General features: G+C 32.6%; 12 protein-coding genes and 4 pseudogenes across 16 annotated transcripts, besides 2 other annotated features; 4 read left to right on the top strand and 12 right to left on the bottom strand.

Annotated features, from left to right (window-relative positions):
- Positions 1-14,803: part of a mobile genetic element that runs on past the window's edge.
- Positions 603-1,160, top strand: TVAGG3_0680270 (organellar and viral DNA polymerase type B; the record flags this gene model as incomplete). Its single annotated transcript, XM_051242697.1, has 1 exon — positions 603-1,160. One exon carries the CDS (start codon positions 603-605, stop codon positions 1,158-1,160), a length of 558 nt encoding a protein of 185 aa, XP_051089284.1.
- TVAGG3_0680260 lies at positions 2,542-3,431 on the top strand (annotated as a pseudogene). The gene has a single exon. A coding segment is annotated over exon 1 (890 nt).
- TVAGG3_0680250 (protein of unknown function, DUF4106 family) lies at positions 4,184-4,812 on the bottom strand (the record flags this gene model as incomplete). The annotated part of the gene is made up of 1 exon (XM_051242696.1): positions 4,184-4,812. A coding segment is annotated over one exon (629 nt), but the record flags the coding sequence as incomplete, so codon positions are not given.
- Positions 4,849-5,304, top strand: TVAGG3_0680240 (uncharacterized protein; the record flags this gene model as incomplete). Its single annotated transcript, XM_051242695.1, has 1 exon — positions 4,849-5,304. The coding sequence occupies one exon, from the start codon at positions 4,849-4,851 to the stop codon at positions 5,302-5,304; it is 456 nt and encodes a 151-aa protein (XP_051089282.1).
- On the bottom strand, positions 5,321-5,741 carry TVAGG3_0680230 (annotated as a pseudogene). Its single transcript has one exon. A coding segment is annotated over exon 1 (421 nt).
- Positions 5,778-7,013, bottom strand: TVAGG3_0680220 (uncharacterized protein; the record flags this gene model as incomplete). Its single annotated transcript, XM_051242694.1, has 1 exon — positions 5,778-7,013. The coding sequence occupies one exon, from the start codon at positions 7,011-7,013 to the stop codon at positions 5,778-5,780; it is 1,236 nt and encodes a 411-aa protein (XP_051089281.1).
- Positions 7,042-7,839, bottom strand: TVAGG3_0680210 (uncharacterized protein; the record flags this gene model as incomplete). Its single annotated transcript, XM_051242693.1, has 1 exon — positions 7,042-7,839. One exon carries the CDS (start codon positions 7,837-7,839, stop codon positions 7,042-7,044), a length of 798 nt encoding a protein of 265 aa, XP_051089280.1.
- Positions 7,844-8,379, bottom strand: TVAGG3_0680200 (annotated as a pseudogene). The gene has a single exon. A coding segment is annotated over exon 1 (536 nt).
- TVAGG3_0680190 (protein of unknown function, DUF4106 family) lies at positions 8,756-9,409 on the bottom strand (the record flags this gene model as incomplete). Its single annotated transcript, XM_051242692.1, has 1 exon — positions 8,756-9,409. One exon carries the CDS (start codon positions 9,407-9,409, stop codon positions 8,756-8,758), a length of 654 nt encoding a protein of 217 aa, XP_051089279.1.
- Positions 9,487-10,363, bottom strand: TVAGG3_0680180 (annotated as a pseudogene). Its single transcript has one exon. A coding segment is annotated over exon 1 (877 nt).
- On the bottom strand, positions 10,396-10,848 carry TVAGG3_0680170 (protein of unknown function, DUF4106 family; the record flags this gene model as incomplete). Its single annotated transcript, XM_051242691.1, has 1 exon — positions 10,396-10,848. The coding sequence occupies one exon, from the start codon at positions 10,846-10,848 to the stop codon at positions 10,396-10,398; it is 453 nt and encodes a 150-aa protein (XP_051089278.1).
- TVAGG3_0680160 (kinase-related family) lies at positions 11,779-12,951 on the bottom strand (the record flags this gene model as incomplete). The annotated part of the gene is made up of 1 exon (XM_051242690.1): positions 11,779-12,951. A coding segment is annotated over one exon (1,173 nt), but the record flags the coding sequence as incomplete, so codon positions are not given.
- Positions 14,804-15,042: 239 nt separating the features above from the next.
- Positions 15,043-15,564, bottom strand: TVAGG3_0680140 (uncharacterized protein; the record flags this gene model as incomplete). Its single annotated transcript, XM_001329837.1, has 1 exon — positions 15,043-15,564. One exon carries the CDS (start codon positions 15,562-15,564, stop codon positions 15,043-15,045), a length of 522 nt encoding a protein of 173 aa, XP_001329872.1.
- Positions 15,565-16,190: 626 nt separating this feature from the next.
- Positions 16,191-19,425, bottom strand: TVAGG3_0680130 (coiled-coil domain-containing protein 39 family; the record flags this gene model as incomplete). Its single annotated transcript, XM_001329838.2, has 1 exon — positions 16,445-19,177. The coding sequence occupies one exon, from the start codon at positions 19,175-19,177 to the stop codon at positions 16,445-16,447; it is 2,733 nt and encodes a 910-aa protein (XP_001329873.1).
- Positions 19,426-21,940: 2,515 nt separating this feature from the next.
- Positions 21,941-23,722, top strand: TVAGG3_0680120 (uncharacterized protein; the record flags this gene model as incomplete). Its single annotated transcript, XM_001329839.1, has 1 exon — positions 22,449-23,630. The coding sequence occupies one exon, from the start codon at positions 22,449-22,451 to the stop codon at positions 23,628-23,630; it is 1,182 nt and encodes a 393-aa protein (XP_001329874.1).
- A 379-nt stretch (positions 23,723-24,101) lies between these two features.
- On the bottom strand, positions 24,102-24,894 carry TVAGG3_0680110 (NAD+ diphosphatase protein; the record flags this gene model as incomplete). Its single annotated transcript, XM_001329840.1, has 1 exon — positions 24,102-24,893. One exon carries the CDS (start codon positions 24,891-24,893, stop codon positions 24,102-24,104), a length of 792 nt encoding a protein of 263 aa, XP_001329875.1.
- Positions 24,895-25,198: 304 nt separating this feature from the next.
- Positions 25,199-25,597: part of a mobile genetic element that runs on past the window's edge.

Raw genomic sequence — 25,597 nt, 5'->3', positions numbered from 1 at the left:
TCACCTGTTTTTTCACCCTCTTGAATTTTCATGATTTCATCGTAAATGTTTTGTCAAACATGAACGTAAATGTTTTGTCGAAACTTCATCGTAATGAGCGTAAATCAGACAAAAATATATTTTAGGTGAAGAGGTGAGATTTCACCTCTTTTTTCACCTGTTTTTTCACCCTCTTGAATTTTCCCGAAATAAAAAATAAAGTTGGTTTTTTTAAAAAAATATTTTTTTATTTTTATTGTAAGAACATGTTAGCAACAACAGCACCAAACTCGTTAGTCATGAACCCAACTTCAATGTTAGTAGAGATGAAAAGCTTCATTCCTTCTTCATATACTTTCGAAAAAGAAATCCAGAAGATAAAGCAGGAACTTCTCCAAGGAGATTTAGACTGTAGTGCGAAAGATGAAGAAAATGAACAGTATCTTTATGAAATGCAGGATATTATTGACCATCTACCTAAACTTCCTGAAATACAACAACAAAAGCTTACTATTCCAGAATTCGATGAAATAGAAGTCAAAGCAACTGACTCAGTAGAAATAAAGAAGTTCATACGAAAGGTAAACTATGAGTTTCTTGGATTTCATTGCAACCACAAAGTCATGGACAAAGATTGCGATATGGTATATAAGAACATCTCTGACATATACAAATCTGGGGAGTTTAAGACCTACGACAACTTTGTTTCGTTAGTTGCAAAATGTGTTTGGGAAATAAGAGATAAAGATAGTAGGGGTAAGGTATGGAACGAACAAATAAGACCCGCTATGTTTGAGATGAAGAGAGCAATTGACGCCTTAGTCATACTAGCAGGTAAGATTTCAATGTACAATGCTAAAATGAACCCACAATGTTCAAAATGTAAAGCAGCAATGAGGAAATATAACTATTCTGTCAAAGAGATAGAACGTATGCGAAACGACTATGCTGACTTAAAGAAAGAAGCAGAGAAACCAGCAGAAGATAAAATGGACATGTTAGCATTTCTAAACAAAAACTATCCAACAGCTGACGATTTCCTTCTTTCAGATGTCAAGAAGAAGTATAAAGAAACTTTCGGTATCGTTAAAACATTCGATATCCTTCGTGAAGAAATAGAAGCTACGAAATTGTTTAGGATTTCAAATATACATCATACAATTCATGTAAAACGCTTATAAAATAACAGGTGAGAAAAGAGGTGAAAAAACAGGTGAAATCTCACCTCTTCACCTAAACATTATTTTTTGCTGAATTCAGCAACAAAATTCTGAGTAAAATAATTTTTAGGGCATGTGTCAAACCGTTGAGTTTTCACAAAATTTAAAAAATAACTTGGGTGAGAAAACAGGTGAGAAAACAGGTGAGATGTCACCTCTTCACCTAAACATTATTTTTGTCTGATTTACGCTCATTACGATGAAGTCTTGACAAAACATTTACGAAGAAGTCTTGACAAAGCATATACGAAGAAGTCTTGACAAAACATATACGATGAAATCATGAAAATTCAAGAGGTTAGAAAACAGGTGAGAAAACGGGTGAGATGTCACCTTCTACCCTAAAATATATTTTTACTGAATTCAGCAACAAATTTCATGAGTTTCCTTAAGATAGAAAAAATAAAATTAACGCTAGTTTTTTTAAAATATTTTTTTTTATTTTGTATGTAAGAACAGGAAATGACAAACACTGAGTTTGAAACAGTTAAAAAGATAGACAATAACACCAAAGTGGTTAGAATAGGGGATTTAAACGTAAGATACTCAAAGAAATACAACAAATATTCTTTGTCAGACATTTTAACACTATCTGAAAAGAAAACATCCACGACTGGGTTAGAAATGCTTCTACTCAGAAAATTTTGACAAGAAATCCTGAGCTTATGATATCGGTAAGATTCTATGGAACAAGAACATATCTCATCGACAAAAGTCTTATACCAGTAGTTTTGTTCTGGATTGACCCGTTGTTGGATATAATTTCATAACATATGGTTTCATTCGATACTGAACGTTGCAGTGAAGGCTTACTTTATATCGTTCAGAAACCGAAGGACTTCAATACAAAGAGATATAAGATAGAAGAACATTTAATATAACTCAAAGATATGACTCTACAGTCAATAGAGTTAAGGTTGCGTTTGTTAACGATATGAGAGCTGCTGAAACAGAACTACTTGAAAAGTTTGAGAAAATGTATGGTGCTCCATAAAAGGTAAAGAAACGTTTGAAGTAGATGAGATAGATAAAGCTATAAAATTATTTGACGAAGTTGCTGAAAAATACATGTAAAGCGTTTATTTTTGGTCTTTTGAGTGAAATTTCTCTAGACCGACTTTTTTCGGTCTTGCATAAAACTCATGAAAATCGCAAGAATTTGGCTCCTGGTTTGAGAGGTTGGTATGTACATAGACTTTTAGTAAATGCAGTTGCAATGTGGGCTTCTCCTAAAATATATTTTTATTGAATTCAGCACAAATTTCATGAATTTCCTTAAGATAGAAAAAATAACGCTAATTTTATTTTTTTTTATTTTTTTATTTTGTATGTAAAGACAGATATGTCAACAACAGAGAACACAACAACAGTTATAGTCCATGAAGCTATAAATGAAGAATATGAGTACATACAGTTTAACAAACAGTTACGTCTCATTCGTTCGGTCAAAGACGATATGTACCAAATGCAAAGTATTTTGACAGCATGTTTTGCTCCAGATACTAAGAAACCACAAGACTGGTTTAGGAACCAAAGCACTATTGAACTATTAAATGAAGCTGAAAATTCGACTACGGATTTTCTCGTAGTCGCAAAAACTCGAGTAGGTAAAAAACCGCAGTCGCCAAAACTCTATGAAAACAGTGAAGAACAGCGAGTAGTAAAAAAACCCAGTCGCCAAAACTCTATGAAAATCGTGAAAAATTGCCAAACGGTTTGAGAGGATATTATGTTCATAGACTTCTTGTAAATGCTGTAGCAATGTGGGCTTCGCCTCGTTATGCTTGGTATATTTACAGACTTCTTGACGAAATTCATAGACAAGAACGTGAAGAGATGGAAAAACAAGCTTGAAGCAAAAAGACAAAAGCATTCAGAAAGAATACCACGTTGGTACCAAAAGGTAAAAAGAACTATAAGTATATGATTTTACTGAAGAGATGGAAAATGAAGAAGATAAAGATATGGTTATGTTGCATTTAGTCAGAAGAAACAACAAAAGCTTTTTACGACCTTGCTAAGATTTACAAATCTGACAGAAATTGGTTCTATCGCGAAAACTTACCGATTTCAATGACCCCAAATGAAGATGTGAAACAAATAGTTCAAGATACTTTACCTCAAACACACTATGATATGAAAGGTTGTACAATTCTTACCTTCAAAGAAGATTTGCCATTGTTAAAGGAAAAAATAACAGAGTATTTTGACAACTTCAAACAAGTAGAGTAAATGAACCATTTATTTTTACGCTTGACTTCAGATGGCTCAGGTAGCTCTATAAGGTAAATTGCCTCGTCAAATCCTTCTGGCATTCCGAGTCCTTCCATCTGGCATTCCGAGTCCTTCCTTCCGACATTCCAAGTTCTTCCTTCCGACAGGAAAAAAATTTCTTGACAACTGGAAAAATTTTTCTTGTTGTCCGTCCGTAAACCATTCAAATTTTCGAAAATTGAGAACTTTTTGGCCGACCTTCAGAAAAAGTTTTTCCTTCCAACAGGAAAAAATTTTCTTTCCGACAGGAAAAGTTTTTCTTTCCGACAGGAAAAGTTTTTCTTTCCGACAGGAAAAGTCCTTCCATCCGACAGGAAAAGTCCTTCCTTCCAACAGGAAAAGTTCTTCCATCCGACAGGACACAAACGAATGACTGACGTTCCACCAACCGAGTCCATTCCAAAGCCAGAAGAACCGACAGCCCCAGCACCACAACAGACTAAGACTCAAACACTTACATTTTTCAAGCTTGACTTTTTACAATTTGAACTTTGTTTGCGTAGATGTGAATTCTGAAAGAAGTATGAGGGTCTTGTATGACTTTGTACTTCTCCCATAGTTCATGTCTGTCAAACTTACCTGCCATGGACTCTTTCATAAGTTCCATGAAATCGTCTTCGGACAATCCAGGGAAAAGTATGATATCAGTAAGTATTCTCTTTACATCCTTACTTAAACTCTTGGCTGTCTGTACACAAATGACAACTGAGATGTTAAAGTGTCTGAGCTTCTTAAGAATTCGACACATATCTTGTTCTCTGTTCTTTAACAAAGGATGAGAAGCAAAGTCATCTAAGATAAGAAGACATCTATGAGGGTACGTTTTCCAATCGTAAGATTGCAATTTCTTCGAAATGTATTCTATCTCTTTCTGTTTGTTTCTGAAGTGTTTCTTCTCTAATATTCTCTGCATTTCCTCATTTGGGTCTTTAAACTTAGAATTGACATACTCATTTATAGCATTGTACTTCAAAACTCTTCTTTGGTACTTCTTTATCCAATCTAACAACTCAGTATCCTTTATACATACTAACTTAGACTTCTTTATAATATCTTTGAACGAATTGACGGTTTGGTCAAATTGACCAGAAGTACTACAAATGACTACTAACTCATAGAATGGGTTCTTCTCATCTAGTTCTTGTTGTTGTGCAGCCATTTTAAGATAAGTGAAAGTCTTACCCGACCCAGGTGGTGCGATTAGACCTGTTATACCATTCTGAGCAAATAAGAACTTGTCATGTATAGGCTTTATCTGAGCATTTTCCAACTTCCTCTTGTTCTTATTTAAAACATTCTCAAATTTCTTGTCAATGTCAGCAAACTTTTTTTCTAACATATTTTTAGAAAAATTAAAAATTTTATCTTTTAGAAAATGTCTAGCGATTTCGCTATCTATATTCGAGACAAGCTTTTCGACAGCAAAACATCTGTCGACCATAAAATCTTACATAGTGTAAACAAGAAAGGGGAATTTGTTCTAAAGTTCTGTTTCTGGGAATATGACAAGAACCATAAAACCTTAAGCAGAGCAGTCTTAAAATTTGTCAATGACAGACTTGTTGACAGAGATGACGCCGATTGGAAAGATGAAGTCCAACAAAAGTTCTTAGAATGCAAAGAAGACACATGCGCTGTTCTTGAAGATGAAATAGGAAACAGAATAGAAGAGCTATTAAAGGACAAAGAACTTTTACATAAATATGGTTCTGAGAAATTTGACATAACTCCACCAGAGAAGAAGAAGAAGAGAGAAAAGAAAGAAAAGAAAGTAGAAGAAGAGAAGAAAGAACCTGAACCAGTTCCAGAGAAAAAGAAATTTGACATGTAAAAATAAAATTTTATTTTTAGAACATTTCTGGGTCAATGTCAATGTTCTCTTCCTCTTTAGGAGCAAACACTGGCTTAGACTCTAAAATCTTTTTACCCAATTTACCTTGAACTTCAACTATCTTAGACTCATAATATTCATAGTCGTCTGCTTTCTTTGGTTCATAAGGTATAACAAGTTTGTATGCTTTGCCTTCTTCGAGTTTTGAGAACTTTCTGTCAAAAATTTTCTTTGACTGCTAACAAACCTTCTATGTCTAAGTCTTCAAATTTCGCACCATTTTTAGTCACAATAGCAAACTTAACTGGTTCGATGTTCCAAACTTTGTCAAATGTAGACTTTTCAAAATGGTAGAAGTAAACATTCAAATAAGCGAATGGGTCTAGTTCTTCTTTGACTTCTGTCATGTACTTATTTACTGAGATGAATTTCGTCATCTTTTCTATCGGATAAAAAAAGATTTTTTTTAAAATTTACTCATAAAAATTTTTCTTTGTATATACGCCGTTCTGAACATCTAAAAGACTTTTGACATTTGCCAAGAATGTACGTTTAGAAGCTGCCATATAACCATACTCTTGACAATACTGTTTATACGAGTCGTACAATGACCTTTCATCTAAACACTCAAAGTCAGTTTCATCTACGAACAGTTCATATACACTCTTGTTTGCTTCTAACAATGTTTGTCTTTCTTCGGTATATGGAATTTGTCTTGGATTGAACTTTGAAATATCTAATGTCATGAAATATGAGAACAAGTGGTTGTAAAAGTTAGGTGTCAAAGTTTCTGCTAAGTCGTCAAAATATTCTGTATCTTGCATATGAGCTTCTGACGTTCTGACAACTACATATCTTCTGTCAGAACTTTCTAACTTCATCGGAACAGTATTGTTTGAAACCATGATGAAATTTGCAACATTTTCACAAACTCTTTGGTCTTTATATTTTCTTTCAACAACTCCAACTTTGTCTGTTATAAGACTCTTCAAAGCATCTGAGTTTAAAACCTTTGTTGTATCTATACTTTGAAGTTCGTTACATACTATAAGTTTCATATTCTCTATTGAAGAGTTAAATTTACCGCAGATGTTTTCTAAGTTTGTCATATTAGGGTTCGAATAGCCCTCTAACAGTTTGCACAAAATATCTGTAAAGAAAGTGTTCTTACCTGTTCCTTGTTTTCCAATTACAATGAGAGCAGTTTCATTTTTAGCACTTGGATGTTGTAAGATGTTTGCAAACCAACATAAGATATACTCATAAACCTTTTCGTTTCCATTGCATATAATTTCTTTGACATGGTCTAACCAAGCTTCTATAACATTTTCTTTCCATTCTACTTGTTCGTATTTATATCCAGTGAAGATAGAATAGAAGTTTGGAGAAGGTGTATAGAACTTTATACCACGAACTGAAAAATCTTCTAACTTTGACAATAAGATATCCCAAGCATCTAACATCTTCATTCCAACTTGTACGACTTTTATTTTCTTAAGTTTCTGTCTACATTCTTGTTCAGACACTATTGTTGCTCTTGGTTTGTTAAAGACAACATCCCATTCTTTCATGACATAACATTCTGGGGCAGAGTCAACATAAATGACTAAACGTTTCAAATTCTCGACTGCTTTGTTATAGTCTCGAAATGGACACATATTTCTGAATGCTTGGAAGTCATAAAAATCTGAAACATCTATTCTGTACATTTTTATAAAAATAAAAAAAATATTTTTTTTATTCTTGACTTTGTTGTTGCATTTGTTGCATTTGTTGTTCTTGAGCTATTTGTTGTTGAAGTTGTTCTTGTAGTACAATACTTTCACCAGTTGCATCTTCCAATTCGAAACTTTCTGCCGTCATTGACAAATACATAGGACATAAAAGTTTTACAGGAACAAAGTTTGCGTCAACTAAGGTTAAGTTTATGTTTGCCAAAGTGTTTGAGTTCACTAAAGCTGAAAATTCTGCATTCGAATGAACAATAGGCAAACCAGCAGAGAAAGTGTTGTTTATACGCATGAGTATCTTTTGGTCATAGTAGTTTCTGTCGACATTCGAATAGCACTTTGAACCTAAGTTTGAAACAATATATAAGATTGGTGTGCTTAATGTCAATGGAATAGACATTCCTTGTATGACACCTTTTCCTGTTATAGGAAACTGTTGGTAGTAAAAACCAGATATAAGTTTTGTATTATAGCTCATATCGTTTATACTAAACTCAGTCGGACATCCAAACATAATGAAACCTGCTCTAGTTGCAGCACATGTTACATCCGTCCTTAAAGTATTAAATAAGTCAACAAAACCTGTTGGTGGTATATCTGAGTAAGTATCTTCAAAGAAGTATTTTTTACCATTCACAACAACAAAGTCTTCTGGTGTCAAAAGAGCAAAACAGGCTTTAGTCGTCATCGTGTTTAAGGTCAGTTTACAATATCGTCCTTGAGGACTTTGTAAGTTTGTTGTTATAGAATTATATGACTCAGGGTTTTTAGTCGTAATAGTATAAACCACTATGTCTTCTGCCATTTACTTAGCAAGTAAATTTTAATGAAATGTTGTGGTCGTCAAATATTTTTATGACGTCTGGGAAACTATACTTTAAGTTCAACGTTTCACCTCCTTTCATAACGTATATCTTGTCAATGACATTATATGAAACACCACAGCAAGCAATGTCGGGTTCTATTTCTTTGATGTTTATATCGTCTGCCTCTGTCAAAAAGTTTCAATAGTTCTTTCAAAATTTCATGAGGTGCGATGACATATGAGTTCACTTTTACAGGGTTGTGCTCAACCAAGTTTAACATTATACCCAAAGCCTGACAATCTTCTCCTGAGTTTTAAGTTTGTCTTTAAGTTGTTGGTAGTCGTTTCGAATATCTGCAACAGAACTTAAGTCTCTGCTAACTTCAGGATATGTTGGTTGTTCTTTTACAGGAACAATTGTTATACCATCTTGGTCTTCGTATGGTTTCCCCATTTCAACATCTCTTTCTTTGACATTGACAATAAACTTTGACTGTTTGTTTGAGTTGGTGAATTTAACTTCACATCTGCCACCGCCATTAAACCTTTTGAAACACTTACGCTTCTATTTTTCGGAAATGACATTTTACTTAGAATAAAAAGATGGACGTATTTGAGTATCTCTTCGAATTGAAGCAAAACAAAGTTTACACACACAAACAATACAAATACATTGACAGAATAGTTCTTTATACAAACAATGGAAAATGTTATAGAATAGCAGTCTTTGCTGAACCAAAATATTTTCATAAAGCAAAGAAAGTTGGTATAACCGAAATGGTGAAAGTTCTTGAAGCAGACAAAAATATAACAACAAAACTGACCGATATTTCTAAAGGAAAGTTTATAATACAATATTATGTCAAAACTGGCGTACTGTCAATATTTGACGGAGAGAAGTCAGTTCAAGAACAACTTACTGACCTGCTGCCAAAATCTGCTCGATGGAAGCTGTCGTTATACCAATCTGAGGAGCCCCAGCAGGTTTCATCGAACGAATCTTCAAAAGAGCATCTTCCGTGAAAAGTGCTATTGGTTTTGTAAACTTCTTTGCTTTCAATTCATTTGGACCATCTCTGTCACCAGTATATTGTATTTGAACTGTACCAACAGTTGAAATACCACCCATAAAGTCTTCTGAGTCAGCAAATGGAATGCCAAGCCAAAAGTTTGAACGGTCTCCATTTGTATATTGAGTTTTTTGAGCTCCTGTATGGGTCCATACTTTCACATATGGCATAATAGAACTTTGCATTTCAGGGTTAATGGTTGTTGTGAAGTTGTTGTTAAAGTTCATAGCATCTAATGTCAAGTTGTATGACCTCATATCCTCAACTGTAGAATATTCTTCTCTTGGATAATATTTGCCATCTATGTTTATATGGTATTTAATACCAGGGTTGTAGAAGCAAGAATAGTCATTTATAGTTCGTCTGAACAGTACAAACATAGTATCTGCATGTTTCATTGCAGTTGTTAAGGCAATATCTGTTCTTGCACCTGGGTCAGCACTTTGGTTTCCAACTTCACCTGCAAAGTCTTTGACAGATATTTGGTGTATAGGGAACATAAGTGGAACTGCAATATATTTGGCAGCTAAAGCATTTGAAATATCTGGGTCCAACATATAGACTGCAAGTCTGCTTTCTATTCTCTTGCATTCAAACTTTTCGCATGTGAACTTAACTGGGTCCCAAGCAGTTCCAGCAGCATTGAAAGAGTAGTTTACTTCAGTGTTGAGGTTTGAGAAACCAAAGTCTAAGTCAACTTTGTCTTTGCAAAAGTCGGCGAATGACGTTTGATTTGTTCCCTTTACGTCTGTAAGAGTGAATGGGTCTTGTGTTGGTGCAATGACTAAGTTTTTTTGCTTGGAGTAAGTTCGATAGAAATTTTTCCTGCCCAGTTTGGCAAGTATCTTAAAAACCTGAAGATGAGGAAAGATGACAAAGGAACTCTAAGTTTCAATTTTACTTTGGTTACTGCTGCTGCAGTTTGTCCAGAAAGGTCAACATAAACTCCTGGAACGTTAGGGTCAAGTCTTCTTATTTTCTCAATAGTTGCATACTGGTCTGTTTGTTCTCTAGCTTGTGGTTGTACTGAGTTTCTCAAAGCGAACCATTCATAGTTTGCCCATGTTACTGTTTGAACTAAGTCAGAGTTAGAATATATCTTATATCCCATGAAAACTTCTGGAGGCATATTGGTATCCGACATAGAAAATTCCATTGCAACCTTTCTTGTCAGACAACTTGGCAGAAGGTTTTATTTCAATGTCTTGTTCCACGTATAAGAATGAGTTGTCAATAGAAATAATATGAAACCTGTCGCATGCAATATCTACTGTTGTTGAAGAACCTTCTCCAAACTCACCTACGTTTCCATAAGAAACAGCAGTTGTATATTCATAAGTTCCAGGAACTATTTCTGACCTTCTAATGGCATTGTCGCATTCGTTATACCATTCGGAAACATTTCCATTCATAGCATCCAAAACTGTTGGCGTTATATTCTGAGCGGCGTACATTTCATATGAGTAAAAATATAGAATAGTTGGATTTATATGTCATAATAGAACCCACGTGGACCAAGCTTTACTTTCTTCCTGACTGAGTTTTTAACTCTTCTTTTTCCTTCATTGCCCTCTGCTTGAAGTTGTTGCATCTTTGCATTATGTTCATCTAGTATGTTGCAAATTTCCCATGTCCTTTTTGCCTTTTGGCTCTGGTCGCCCATCTCAGGTAACCTATATCCTAGAAAGAGTTTGTCATAGTCTGTATTTGAGTCTTCGCGTATTGTTTGCATGACTCTTTCCTGAGTTTCTGGTTCAAGCTCTTCAAACAGAGCTTGTCCATATGGAATAAGCTCGTTTCCAAATATATGTTTTTGTAGCCATTCTGGTTTTCTTTCCATGTTACCAATAATATCTTTTGTGAATGGGAAAGCTTTTACCCAATCTTTCAGTCTTGCGTCGTTTATTTCTGTAGTTGGTTTTATTTTGTCAAGGAACATGTTTTTCAATACTAACATTTCATTTGGTACTGTCCATTTGAGTTTTCTTAAATATTCATCCCTTCTCAGTTCATTGTCTGCAAAGTAAGTTTTTATGACATTTTGCAAACTTTCGTTTGCAAGGTCATGTACAATAGGTTCTCTTCCTTCTCTCTCCCTAACTTTCTTTCTAAACTCTTCACCAAATATACCATCTCTATGGTTCTGTGTAGTTCTTTGAGATAAATGTTCTAGAACGTCAGGTGTTATATTTCCATCAGCCATGTTCATTTCATACTGGTCCAAAATATCTGCATGTTTCATATCTTTCAATGGCATTAAAGCCGCGCTGAAAATACCAGCTATATCTCGTTCACCATTCGCTTCCATTGCGTCTACAACTTCTTGGAATTGAGGTTGTAAGTTTATGAACCACCTATCTGGATTAGCTTTATGACCCCATCTCATTGTAGTTCCATCGTCTGCAGAAACAAAAGTAGGTTTGTTTCCATCTTGGTTAGGTTCTGAATGAACTTTAAACAATGTTTCATTTCTATATGTTTTCTTGAAATTTAACCTTTTATCTTCACCGAGTTCATCCGAAGATTGAACGTTAAATGCTCGTAAGTAAAAAGGGTTGTTGTATTTGTGTACATTTTTTTTCAGTTCTTCCATTCTATGCTGGATATTTTCATCTGATGTTGGAGTCTTTTGTATGTCGGCAAACATTTTTCGATATTCTTCTACTATGTCAGCCGAATTTTTTTTAGACTCTTGGAAATATTCCATATTCTCCGCATACTCTTGTTGAGGGTCAAGATTTTTCGGCTGTTCCAAATCTTCATCTAGTTCTGTGAAGTTAGTTTCCAAAGGAGTGACTTGTTCGTTTCCTTCAGGCTCTTCTAGCTGTTGTTGCTGAACTATTTCTTCCATGTCTGGTTGTATCTGAACTTCTTCCTGTGGAGTTTCTTGTACCTCATCTGCTGGCATTTCATATATTCCGAGACCGTTTTTAACAAGTTCCCTATCTAAGTCATTCGGACTCATAAACCTTTCTTCTTTCGTTCCGTCTCTATTTTTTACGCGTTTCATGAAGAGAGTTGTATTGTCATTTAGCTCTGACACCAAATATCTCGGAGTAAATTCAGTCATGTCATTTGGATGATATGCTATTAAATCATATCCCTTAGCGAGCTTGTATTTTCCAGGTTTGAAATTATATCCCATTTGGTGCTGAGCCATAAAGCTAAATAGGTTCGGGTCAGTATTTCCTTCCTTGAACTTTCTAATAGCTTCTTTATATCTGTCACTAAAGTCAAGAGTATCTGGGTAACCATAGTCTTCCTTAAGCATTTTTAAGAATTCTTGGTTTCCTTGTTCTCTACTTCTTTTATGTCCTTGCTCTGTTTGTGGTTGTTGCTGTGCTGGTTGTTGTGTTGGTTGTGGTGCAGTGTTTTGAACTGTTGGTTGTGGTGCAGTGTTTTGAACTGTTGGTTGTTGTGCTGGTTGTTGTGTTGGTTTTGGTGCATGCCTGTGTCTGTGTCCATGTGACGATGTAAATGTTTTAGGTAGTCCTGGTGCAGGTGCTTCTCTTGGAGGGTTTGGTGGTATATAAGTTCCACTAGCTAGTATATAAGTTCCACCAGCTGGTATATAAGTTCCACCAGCTGGCACATATGTTCCATCTGCAGCATAATGTCCTACCTGACTTTTCGTTCTTAAGAAAGCATTTACTAGGTCTGTTTTGGTCTGTTGTAACTCTTTTTCTTGACTTTCCACAACAGTTGCTCTAACGGCGTCATAGGCACTTTGAACTGCCTGTCTCGTTGCTGCATCTGTTATTTTCGTCATATTTTGTGCTACTTCTCTTAACTCTTTGTCGAAACCTTCAGACTTCAGTTTCTTTCCAGATGAGAAGTCGTTCACTTGTTTCACCTTACTATGAAGAGCTTCGAAGGCGTTCTTAAAGTCAGCATTCGTTAAAGCTTCATTTGAACTGTCTTCATCCGCTTGTATTTTTGTCCTTATTGACCCTATAAGTTGGGCTGCTTTGGCGTTGGCTTGGGCATCTAACCAGTCATTATTAGCTTTTATATATTCTGCGCTTTTCATTGCCTTTTGCATGGCTGCGTCGTTATTTTTACTTTCTTGTGCTAAGTTTTCATACTGTACGGTTTGGTTTTGCAACTGTAAAAGTTTTTCTGCCTTTACATTTGCTTCAACTTCTTTTTTATACTCATCGCTATCCATATATGTCTTCAGGGCTTTTTGTTTTATCTCTTCATCTTTCAGTACTTTATATTGAGTAGTATGGTTTTTCAAATTTATGACATCTTGTTCCATTTTTGCTACTTCTGCTGCTTTTTCTGACACTTTTTTCGCATATTCCTCTGTACTTAGTTCTTTCAGTTGTTCTTCTTTCTTCTTTTTCTCTACGTTTAACTCATTGAGTTTCTTTGTGTGTCTGTCATATTCTAGTTTCTTTTCGTTTTCACTTATTTGCTTCTGTATGTCTATGTTTGACTTTTTGACATCTGTTATTTGATTTTTGAGTGAACTCAAATTCATTTGACTTTGAGGGTTATATGCTGTTCCGTCTGCAGCTCCACCATAGCCTGCCATTTTCGCTAAAAGTGCCGCTCTTAAACCTCCACTCTGTGCACCAACAACTCGGTTTAAAAGCATAGGATTGCTTGACATTTGTTGCAACATAGTGGGGTCATTCAGCATTTGTTGTTGCAACTGTTGTTGTGGTGTCAGTCTTACTATTGGATGTTTCAATGCTCTCTTCCTCTTACGTATATTCTTACGTAGCTTACGTGGCATTTTAAGTGAAGTTAAAAAGCGGCTTTTGACAGATGTTTTGTTGTGACTTCTTCGTAAAGACTTTGTTAAGATTTCATCGTAAAGACTTTGTTGAGATTTCTTCGTAAAGACTTTGTTGAGATTTCTTCGTAAATGACCCAAAAATATATTTTAGGTGAAGAGGTGAGATTTCACCTCTTTTTTCACCTCATTTCTCACCTCTTGAATTTTCATGAATTTCTTCGTAAAGACTTTGTTAAGACTTCTTCATCTAATTTCTCATGAACTTTCTTGTCTATGTTTTGTTGAGATTTCTTCGTAAAGACTTTGTTGAGATTTCTTCGTAAAGACTTTGTCAAGATTTCATCGTAAAGACTTTGTTGAGATTTCTTCGTAAATGACCCTAGTAGTATATTTTTGGTGTAAATTTCATGAAAATTCACGAGGTGAGAAAAGAGGTGAAAAAACAGGTGAAATCTCACCTCTTCACCTAAACATTATTTTTGGTGTAAAATTCTGAGTAAAATGACAGATGGAACACATACTTTTTCAGTAAGTACATATGGGGTAGAAAAGAGGGTAGAAAACGGGGTAGATATACCCTTCTACCCTAAAATATATTTTTGTCTGATTTACGCTCATTACGATGAAGTTTTGACAAAGTCTTTACGAAGAAATCTTGACAAAGTCTTTACGATGAAGTTTTGACAAAGTCTTTACGATGAAGTTTTGACAAAGTCTTTACGATGAAGTTTTGACAAAGTCTTTACGATGAAGTTTTGACAAAGTCTTTACGATGAAGTTTTGACAAAGTCTTTACGATGAAGTTTTGACAAAGTCTTTACGATGAAGTTTTGACAAAGTCTTTACGATGAAATTCATGAAAATTCAAGAGGTGAAAAATGAGGTGAAAAAACAGGTGAAATCTCACCTCTTCACCTAAAATATATTTTTATTGAATTCTGTATAATATTCTGAGTAATATGACAGATGTTTATATAACACTTTCTCTGGTTTATAGGACCTCTCTCATATTCTATCTTGTCATATCAAAACTCATAGTCATGTTTGTCCTCTAAGACTTCATTTATACTAAACATCTTCAGGGCTAGAAGGCACGAAGTGCCTGGAAGCCCCACTACCTTTTTTTTTTTTTTTTTTTTTTTTTTTTCTATAGCATTCCATATCCATTGTCATACATATCTATGTTGAGAAGGCTATAATTTGTTATCTTCGGTAAGGATAAAGAAAATCGTTCAGAAAAATTCTAATAAAGCTTGTCTTTCTTTCTTGGAAACATTTTTAAAATGTTTCTCTATTATACTACTTGCAAGTGGTACTGCAAAAGGCGTGTGGTTAAAAAATGTTGAGGAATTAAAACAAACAAACATAGATCTTTTAAAAAGATAACTAAACATTTGTATTGTATGTATTTGCGGTGTCGAACTTGAAGGAATTAAAGCAGAAATCATCAAAATTACTTTCAGAGATTTCTAATATTTCGCCAACGCAAGTATTATATGTATCTAATGCTTCATTCATAACTTCTGGGGTAGATTTTATTTCCGGCGTAGTGCAATTATCTGCCGGATTTAGTATACCCCAGCGAATGAACATTTTTATTTTATTTCTGATGGCATATCCATCAATATTTGTAAAATAAGGGCGTAAAGCCTTTACAGTTGTTTTTCCTTGCTTATATAGTTCAACCAATTGATTTTCCTGCTCTTGGGTGAAAGTACTGCATATTCCTTTCTTATAATTTCGAACGATGTCCTGAACTCTGCGGATATTAACCTTAAGATTCGATGCAATTTCTTCAATCTTGACCTTATTCAAGTATTGATTAATTACATAATCACGTTCTTCGTCAGTAAGACGTCTATAGCCCTTTCTAGACGAAGCATGTTTGTTTTCAGATGGAGCGTTCATTCGAAGTGAAATGAAACCAAGAATCAAAATTGAATACCCAGAAAATTTTCAAATCACAAAAAAATTGATATCCTCACAAAATAATTGAAGGAAAAGAAAGTACACCGCATTTCAGGAAAAAGATAATGCCTGATATGTGTACATTAAATGAGGAAAAAATTATAGTCACGTGCCCTTTCAAATGATTAATGGCACTTTTTGTGTTTTTTCAATAAACAAAACCTATAGGACGATTATTTTCGATTCAAAAATAAAAAAATTCTAAGCAAATTGTTGCCATTGTAGTGCAAAATTGGGAGTTCTGGGCGCCAAATGTAGAACAACTTATCATTTGATATCTGTTTTTAGGTCGCGCCTTCAAAATTAGCGCTTTATTAGAATTACGATATATTCTAGAATTAAAGTTGGTATGATAGAAGTAACTAAATACTTCATGATACCAAAGATTATACTCTCGAAATTTAATATTATCCGTGATATTTTCCTATATTCATCATGACAAATCGCTCAATTCAAATCCAAAAACTGTTTTTGCTCTGTAACAGAGTCCCAATTCAACAAATTCGACCTCGATATGATTCTAAGGGCTGAAAAACTCTCAAAACCGAAATCAAATTTCACTTGTTACTAGAACAAGCAAAAGCAAACTTGCATTAATGTGATTTTGGCTAAATTACCCAAGTGATGTTATGGAAGTACTATTTCATCATAGACATTTTATGATTCGCCTGACAATGCTAAAGAAGCCACTTTCGATGTCTATAACCTAACTAAGAAGGTCGTTATCACTTTTGGGCATGAATTATCTGGATTTGGAGAGAAAAATAAAAAAAAATTATTGAAAATACAAACAAAAAATTTATTCTAACTAATATATACATTATTTTATATCTAATGTGATGTTCTTGATTGTGAGTTTGCTTTCTCTTTGTGATTTAAAGTTTGGATTGCTGTGATTTCTTTGTGGAGAAGCTCTGACGTATGAACGAGCACTAATTGGATGAAGTGGAGGTGTTGGCCGAAGTTTTATCTTTTCTTGTGAAATGAAGTTGTGAATTCTTTGTTTAATTTCTTTGTTATCTTTTGAGAGCTCTTGTAACTCAAATATTGCTGTTTCTATTGTATTTCTTTTGACTTCGGTCTCAATTTGGATCTCAAATTTAGAAAATGGATATTTTTGTTTCAAATCAACTCCTTGTGTATTCCTATGATTGGCAATATGCATATTAATGACATTTGTTTGTGTTTTAATCTCATTTTCAATGAATTCAATGTCATTTTTTGAAGATTTGATTTTTGAAACGATTTTCATTATGTTTTTGTTGATATTTGATGATTCTATCGATGTTTTTTCAAGTCTCTGTTTCAGTATCTCTCTATTCAAGTTCATTTTGTTGAATTCTGAAACTTTAATTTTGATTTCTTCATTCAATTTTTTAATTGTGTCCTTTAGTTGGTCGTATTCACTTTCTTCACTTAACTTTTCATTGTTTCGACAAACATTTATGTGATTTAGCTTCAAAGTTGCTCTTTGAAGGGCGTTTGACTCATTTAGAGCGGATTGGATCTTATTTTCGAGTTCTTCCTTTCGTTTCATAAGAATTTCCCTTTCTTTCGTATAATTTAGAAGAACTTCGGAAATATTAAAACTTTTTTCTTCATTTTTAGCAACTGGCTTTGTTTCTTCATCATATCTAAGCTTCTGGAGTTCAATCTGGTGTTTGGTTTCTGATAATTTCATCGAAATTTCGTGTTTTTCCTTTTCTTCGGAATTTAATCTGGAAATTATTGATAAATGTTGTTCATCAAGTTCCCTTAGTCTTGTTTTAGCTGATTCTATCAATTGCTTGTATTTGTCTTCTTCTGTTTCAATGATTTTTGATGATTCTAAAATTGGTTCGGAATAATTTGAAATTTTTAGCCTCAAAAGGTTGACTTCGACTGTTTTATCACGTACTTCTTTGATCGAATCAAAATTTCTCCTATTATATGCTTCAATTTCGAGATTTAAAACTGATATTTGATTTTCTAAATTTTCTTTCTCTTTTTCTAAGTTTCCTTTGAGATCTATTCGTTTCTTTATCTCTACATCAATAGATGAAACTCTTTCTTTCGAAGAAATCACTTTTTCTTTAGAATTTTTCCGAACTTTTCTCAATTCAATTATTTCTGACTGTAATTGAGTTAATTTACTTGGTGGCTTCGGAATGTTTTTGTATTGTTCGATTTTTTCTTCAATTTTCCGTTGAATTTTGTTAATTTTATTCATTTCTTCTTCTTGAGCGTTAACAACATCGTCTAGTTCAATCATTTTGTGCGTTAGTGCGTCTGAAACATGTTTTCTTGTTTTTTTATCATTATTTATTTCAATAATTTGATTTTGGATTTTTATGTTTTCATCAATCAGTTTCTGCTTCTTATTCTTGTAATACGTGATAAGTTTATCACGCTTATTAAGTTCATTTTGTGTTTCTTCCAACTCATTTTGAAATTTTGTTTTTATTTCTTGTAAATAAGTTGTATAATCAGTTCTCGACTCATAAACTGCATTTATATCATCTAATCTCTTTTGGTAGTATGCCTTTTTATTCATTTCTACTTGAATTTCTGATTCAATTTTTTCATTTTGATTTTTATAAAACTTTTCATCATTTTGAAGCTTAATTAAGTTATGACTTAATGTCTGTATGTTCTGCAGGTTCTCCTGATGTCCATTTTCCTCTAAATCAAGTTCATTTGTCGCGATATTCACTTTATTGTAAAGATCTTTAATTTTCAAGTCAAAATCTTTGTTTTCTTTCAGAATTTGATCCAAATTTTGTTTCTCAATCTGATTTTCATCAAAAATTTTTTGGTATTTTTCTTGTTTTTCTTTGCAAAATTGGGATTTCTCCTGTATCTCTTTGTTAATTGACATCAGTGTTGATATTGGTGTATTCATCAGCTGTAAAATTTGTTGGTTTTCGTCATAAATCTTCTGATATTGCGTTGAAAATGTATTTAGCTCTGTTTGTAAGGTTTTTGTCGTAGAAACTTCGTCATCTAGTCTCTTCTTCATAACATTAAGCATGTTTTCTTGCTTTTCTATCTGCGAAATCATATTTTTTACAATAATTGCATCTTCTTTATGATTTTTCTGCAAAACAGTTAATAATTCTTCGTTCTCTGCTACAATTTTTTGAAAATAATTAAGTGACTCTGAATTCTCTTGTGCTTTTCCTTCAAAAAAGAGAATTCTATCTTCTGCTATGTGAATTTTTGACTGTATTTCACGTGTTTTCCAATTTACTGATGCTATCTTATCTTTAAATTTATCAATGTCGATCTTAATACTCTCTTTTTCGCCTTTTATCATAGAAATTTTATGTAATTCTTCGTCAATTTGGCTTTCGAGTAAATTTAGTTCATTTCTTTTATCTGTTAGCCATTTTTCAGTATCAATGTGTTGTTGTTTAATGGCTTTTACTCTATTTTGGAGATCTTCGCATTCATTTATTAAATTTTTGAATTCATTGAACTCATTTTGTAAGTTTCGATTGAGTTCTTTGTTTTCATTGTTTGCAAAGCTCGGTAATTCTTTATATAGCTGGATCATTTGAGCATTATAGATCATCCAACCATTCAAAAAAATGAAATTTAACTTGTGTTGCCTGAATATTTTATTACTTTTTGTTGATGGTAGTCGTATTTCCATCTAGAATGTCTTGTTTTATGCAAAGAAATCTTAAAAATATTAAATAAGTAAAAACGCACATACAGTCTCAAGTAGATTATATATGATATTGATAAGCCATACGTAATAAATGATAGTGATACGTAATTTCACATTTAAAAATGAATAAATACTGTCAGTGATTTTGAATGGGTATTTTAACTTTGAGTGGCCACATTGAATTTTTGAGGTCGATATTTTTCGCCGATTTTAAAATATTTAGAATGATCATTCAGCCAGAGCGCTTATAGAAGCATCAGATAATAGGTGGCCGAATAGCCAAAAACGTGACAAGGTTGTCCAAAATAATATTTTTAAAGATAAATCTAAAATTTCTTTTATATAAATAGTGGTAAGTTAGAATATTAAGTTTGAGTGAGATTTTTGAAAAATTTCCTAAAAGTGATTTTGAGAAGCCAAAATTATAATAAATATTAATAAAATCTAATTTAAAGGCTAAATCAAAATAAAGAATAGTAGGTAATTTTCATTGGTAAAAATCGAAAATCTCATTCTGGATTTTTATATAATATTTATATTCCTGTAGTTAAATGAAATAAATTTATCCATATCATTTGAGGAGAATTGCATGAATTAGAAAATTGGCGGGGTTTAGCGATCTTAAATTCTCTTTTATAACAATATTTGAATAGGATATAGTTCAGCTGGATAACATCGCGATCAAGTTCGATTCTAGTTTTTGTTATTATTTTTTTCCCTTTTTCCTTCCTAAGCGAAATTTTAAGGTACAAAGTTGTTAAATCAATACCCACACTTATGTTAATGAAAAGGGGGGAACTTCGTCGACAACAAAGGTATCGACCAAAATTGTTCCCATTATGCTTGACATATGAAGTATAGTAATAGTGTGTATGGACTCATAGAATGGCTTTCGTTTGATTTCGAGATATATTATGATCTTCTAAAGTATCCATACTTTACTTGATAACCCATATGTTTTATCGTATTATGAAAATTAAACGAAAAATATGGCTCAAGACGAGCAAAATTCGATGGTAAAAAAGTAAATTGTTTATTAATTAGGGTGCTTTCGGGTATTTTTTTGAAGTAACACTTTATTCGTTTTTCTTTCTACATCTGTATATAAAACATGCACCAATAAGGATTTATAATTAAAAATATTATTCGAATTGGGTAAATAAATCGTTAGATCTTAGATTTTATTAATCATTTCTTCTTAAAATAAGACTGTGGTAATGGGAACTGTGTATGAGAGTTAGAGTATTGTTAAATTGCGCGAAATGTTGATAAGTTTCAAAAACGATTTGTAGTATGTTCAAATATATTAAAATTTAATAATATGTTATAACATCGACTGCAAACAATCGATTTTAAGTGATTGATGAAAATCGATATCAATATTTAAAATTTTCGAGGTTTTTTTGACTGACAGCAATTGCTTTGGACACCTAGAATGAAGTTCTTCTTGGTGAATTTCTCCAAATTTTTTCCATTTTAGAAAAAGCCTATGCAATTTTCTAGAAATGATGTCGTTTTTTTTAATTCTCGATTTTTTTTGGAAAAATGAGGTTAATTTTTTTGAAAATTTATAATTTAGAGAGAAATAAACCATTTTCATTGTGTTACAAATTGATAAAACCTTTTTATTTTTGTTATTCTATAATATTTTTACTAAAATATATCACTTATACAGCAAAATCATATAACTATTTTTCAAAGATATAGAAAAGAAGTATATATTCCTAAATTATAAATCAGTCATAGTTTACTATCAAAAATAATATATTATTATATATAGATAACCATCCATTGTTAGTAATTTAAAATTATTTCTGGTTCAAATTAAGGATTATCTTCACATGTTTAGAAAATATTGTAAATATCTAGAAAATAATCAATAAAATCATGATTTTATTCACAGATGAGTTCAAGATATAAATTATGAATTGATTTTCGATAATAAATCTGAATCAAATGTATATTAAACTCGCACATTTAGTCTTCTTATCATAATAATGTTATAAGTTAGTGACTATGGCTACTTAACAAGCAACATTAGATCTGTATCTCATAATCAAACGGATGTTAAGCTAAGATATTTGAGATTTTATCACTTGGTAATATGCATGATACTATACCAGAATGACTAGTCAATCTGTTGTTTTAATATCGTTTTAAATTTTTTATGCAAAAACAGTACTCTAGCTATCATTGGTAATACGTAAGGTTGCTACTGTTGTAATATTTCGAAAAAATAAAGGTATCAACTTTAATGCAAGATATGATGAGTTGAACATCGAATAATTGGGTTTTTGTAATATTAATATTCTTTAGTCCCTAGTATATCATTGTTTCATACTAATAACGTGGATCAATTCCGTTTCAATGATCAGATAAAGCAGAAACAATATACTCAGGTGCCACTTTTTTGGTCTAAAAAATGAGTTCCCCCCTTTTTGTTAATGTATAATATATGTAATTTCTGATATTATATGTTTATTCTAAAAAAAACATTAATTTGATTTTCATAAATTTCGACAAAAAAATGTTCTAAATACTATATATATTTTATAAGCATATTGAAACATCCCTATTATGGACTTTGCCAATTTAGGTCCATGAAAATTCAATATAGCACAGTAAAGCCGTAATCCCCATTCAAAATCACTGACAGTAATTATGAAAAATTAAAACAGTTTATTCTTATTTGCATACTGTTCACCAGCAGCATTTTTAATGTTGAAAGCCTCTTGCTTGAAAGTCATTCCTGCAGTTTCGCATTTCTTTCATGATTCAAGAATGTTTGTAACACACTTCAGCAGGAGCTTGCTCGCGGTGACACAGTAGCTTCTACAGAAGTGTGTAATGAAATTTGTATGAGCATATTGATTGATTGAATGAATGAATCTTATTTTAAATTCCAAAAATGAAAATATCATTAAATACTCAGTGGATTTCCCTCTTAAATTCACAATAGAATATGCTCATATCATAATAGTTCTTCCGGTAAAAGTTAGAGGCATTCACCGGTAAAACTTTTCAATCGCTAACGACATTTTTATGTGATGTAACATGTGACAAATAAAAAGGAATCAAAATCACCTTTATGTGAGAAAATGGACTTAATTCGAATATCCAATTACAATTCAGACAGAAAAAATACAACAATTGTCACTTTTTTATTTTCAATATGATTAAAACTCCCTACGATACTATCATTTCTAATGCAATTGACCACTTAAATGAACGAAATGCGATATTAGAACAAGTCAAAAAAGTTATAGTTATGTTTTCATATATTGTTCAGCTGCTTAAAAAGTCTGAAGATATCGAATTTCATCGAGAGAGTATGCCACCTCAGATTTCACAACTTCTTCATCCATTACAGGAATGGTTACGCACATACATAGCACACGGTAGCTGTTTTCACGTTGCTATGGACCAAGTTGAATCTATTCTCTTAAAATCACTCAATGAATTTCAACACAAAATCTTTTACATGACTACTCACATTCGAGCAGCTTCAGGAGACTCAAAAGCAAGGCTAGAAATCGTGGAAAAAGGCTATACGGAATTATATCAAAAATATATTGATAAATGTCATGAAATTGAAGCAGAACAAGATATAAATGTTATCGATAAACTGAAATCCGAATGTTTAGAACTCGAAAAGAAATGTTATAATTCTACAACGATATTAGGAAAATCTAGAAGAAGCTATTGCTTCGAAATTGAAGTTTTATTGACGAACTACGAGACTATTATCGAAAAATTCCAAAAAGTCATGCAGAACTCCATAGATTCCATAATAAAAATTTCGCAAGTCATTCATCTCTATTTTAACAGCATTAAACTGAATCGAGAAACATTGCAAAGTTGTGTAGATGCTCAGAGAAGGAGCTCTGATGAGTTAAAACCACGTCCTGTTGGTAAAAAACTCAGTAAAATTCCATTTATTTCGCCAATTGCCGAAATAACCTTCAACATCTTTAATTACATCGATCCTAAATACATCTACGAGTCAGCTTTGTCCGCACAGGTCTACGAAGCCAAAGAAACGTATTCTGCTGATGAATACAACGTTTTTATGATAAACCCTGGTGATTACGTAACATGTATTGGTAAGAAAGGAAAGAATATGATAGTAGAAATCGTTGGATCAGGATTGAGAGGCGAAGTTCCCAGTGATAAATTGGTTAAAACTGATTTCAAACGATACCTTGTAAAATTGATAGAATTTTGGGAGGAAAAAGAAGTTATGTATCCTGTTGGTTTTGTTCTTTGTGTTTGCAAGCAAACTAATGAAAGTTTGATTTGTCTCACTCCATCTCAAGTTTACGTTAACATCCCACCTCATGTCATAACAGACTAAGTCTCATTATTCTTGTTTTTGTTGTTTTTGTTTAATAAATAGAAATTATTTACGAAATCATCTAAAAATTTTTAAAAATCATCCATAAATTACCTTAAACACATTGTGTACTGTTTAATTGTTTAATGTAGACATGATTTTTCCATATTGGATGTTTTCTTATCTTTGATTTAAATATTCTCTGAATTGAAACTTACTTTAACAATGCAACTGTATTGATTTGGCAATTCATGTATGTTTCAAATAAACTCTAAAATTAAAATAATGAAGTGTAATCTTATTTTTATATCTTTTATGAAATGAATATGTTAATATTAAAATAAAATATTCTATTGCAAGCAAGATACTAGAATCCATGATAGTATAATCGATGTATGTGTGGATTTTATATATTATTACAGAAAATCCGTAAAGAAAAAATTTGAATTTTAGTATCAGATAGTTTTTTATTTGATTTATATGTTGAATAGATTATTTCTGGCTCTCTACCCACCAGTCAATCATCTTACGTGATAAACTAAGATGAGGAGGAAGTTCAGGAAGTTCGTCCTTTGTATAGAAAGCTCCATAGATCAATTCTGATTCCTGAAGCTTTGGTTCACCACTTTCGTAGTCACAGATAAAGCCAACCATCATTTGGGATGGATATGGCCAGGATTGGCTTCCAAAGTATTGAAGATTCTTGATAGTGAGACCTGTTTCTTCCATAACTTCTCTTTGGACGCATTGTTCAAGGTTTTCGCCGGATTCAAGATAGCCAGCAACTAATGAGTTGTATTTTCCTCTGTGGCTACGTGATTGAACCAATAAGATCTTGTTATCACGTCTAACTAATGCTAATATGCATGTGAAAACAATTGGATGACTTGAAAACTTGCATTCGGGGCATAATCTTTTGATTGGGCCTGTAAGTTCCATTTTATGGCCGCATCTTGGGCAAAAGTTACTAGTTCTGTACCAATGTACATATTGATAGCATTTACCAGCAGCTAAGTACTCTTCTTCTGGAAGTGAAAAGTATGAAGCTCTTAAATCAACTAAAACGTATCGATTTGATTCTTTAACTTCATCCTTTAGATCAAATGCTTTGCAATCCTTATCTTTTAATGTAAGAACCTTCTGATGAATATATGTTTCGGAATCAGGTTCAATCGGTGGTTGTCTTTGTAATGGGATTCTCATTGCTTCTCCGTTCTTCTCAACTAATACTGATCCTTTGTAAAACAAAAACCAATAATATATTTCATCTGTAACATCGGTCATGGTTAGATTTTGAAATTGAGCGATCAAATTACGGTTATAAAGGATAATCAATGAAATTATGATTACTCCTTAGATCTATATAATTGGTTGATGGAACTGATTTTGATATTTTTAATTCAGTATTAAAACACAATATTGTAGATAGAAATGATATTTACATGGGGCATTTTTAGATAATTCTGAAACGATTTTGCATTTTGTCTAAAAAAAAATCTCGAAAGATAAAAATTCTAATTAGTAATGATATAAGCATTAGCAGTCATAAATGTACGATAGAATATAAAAAAAAAAAAAAAAAAAAAAAAAAAAAAAAAAAAAAAAAAAAAAAAAAAAAAGGTAGTGGGGCTTCCAGGCACTTCGTGCCTTCTAGCCCTGAAGATGTTTAGTATAAATGAAGTCTTAGAGGACAAACATGACTATGAGTTTTGATATGACAAGATAGAATATGAGAGAGGTCCTATAAACCGGAGAAAGTGTTATATAAACATCTGTCATATTACTCAGAATATTATACAGAATTCAATAAAAATATATTTTAGGTGAAGAGGTGAGATTTCACCTGTTTTTTCACCTCATTTTTCACCTCTTGAATTTTCATGAATTTCATCGTAAAGACTTTGTCAAGATTTCATCGTAAAGACTTTGTCAAGACTTCTTCGTAAATGTTTTGTCAAGACTTCTTCTTCGTAAATGTTTTGTCAAGA

Source organism: Trichomonas vaginalis, chromosome III (genome assembly GCF_026262505.1).
Source record: "Trichomonas vaginalis G3 chromosome III, whole genome shotgun sequence".
NCBI classification, from domain to species: domain Eukaryota; phylum Parabasalia; order Trichomonadida; family Trichomonadidae; genus Trichomonas; species Trichomonas vaginalis.
Note: the sequence above shows the minus strand (reverse complement) of the source record. Positions and strands in the feature narration are given on the sequence as shown.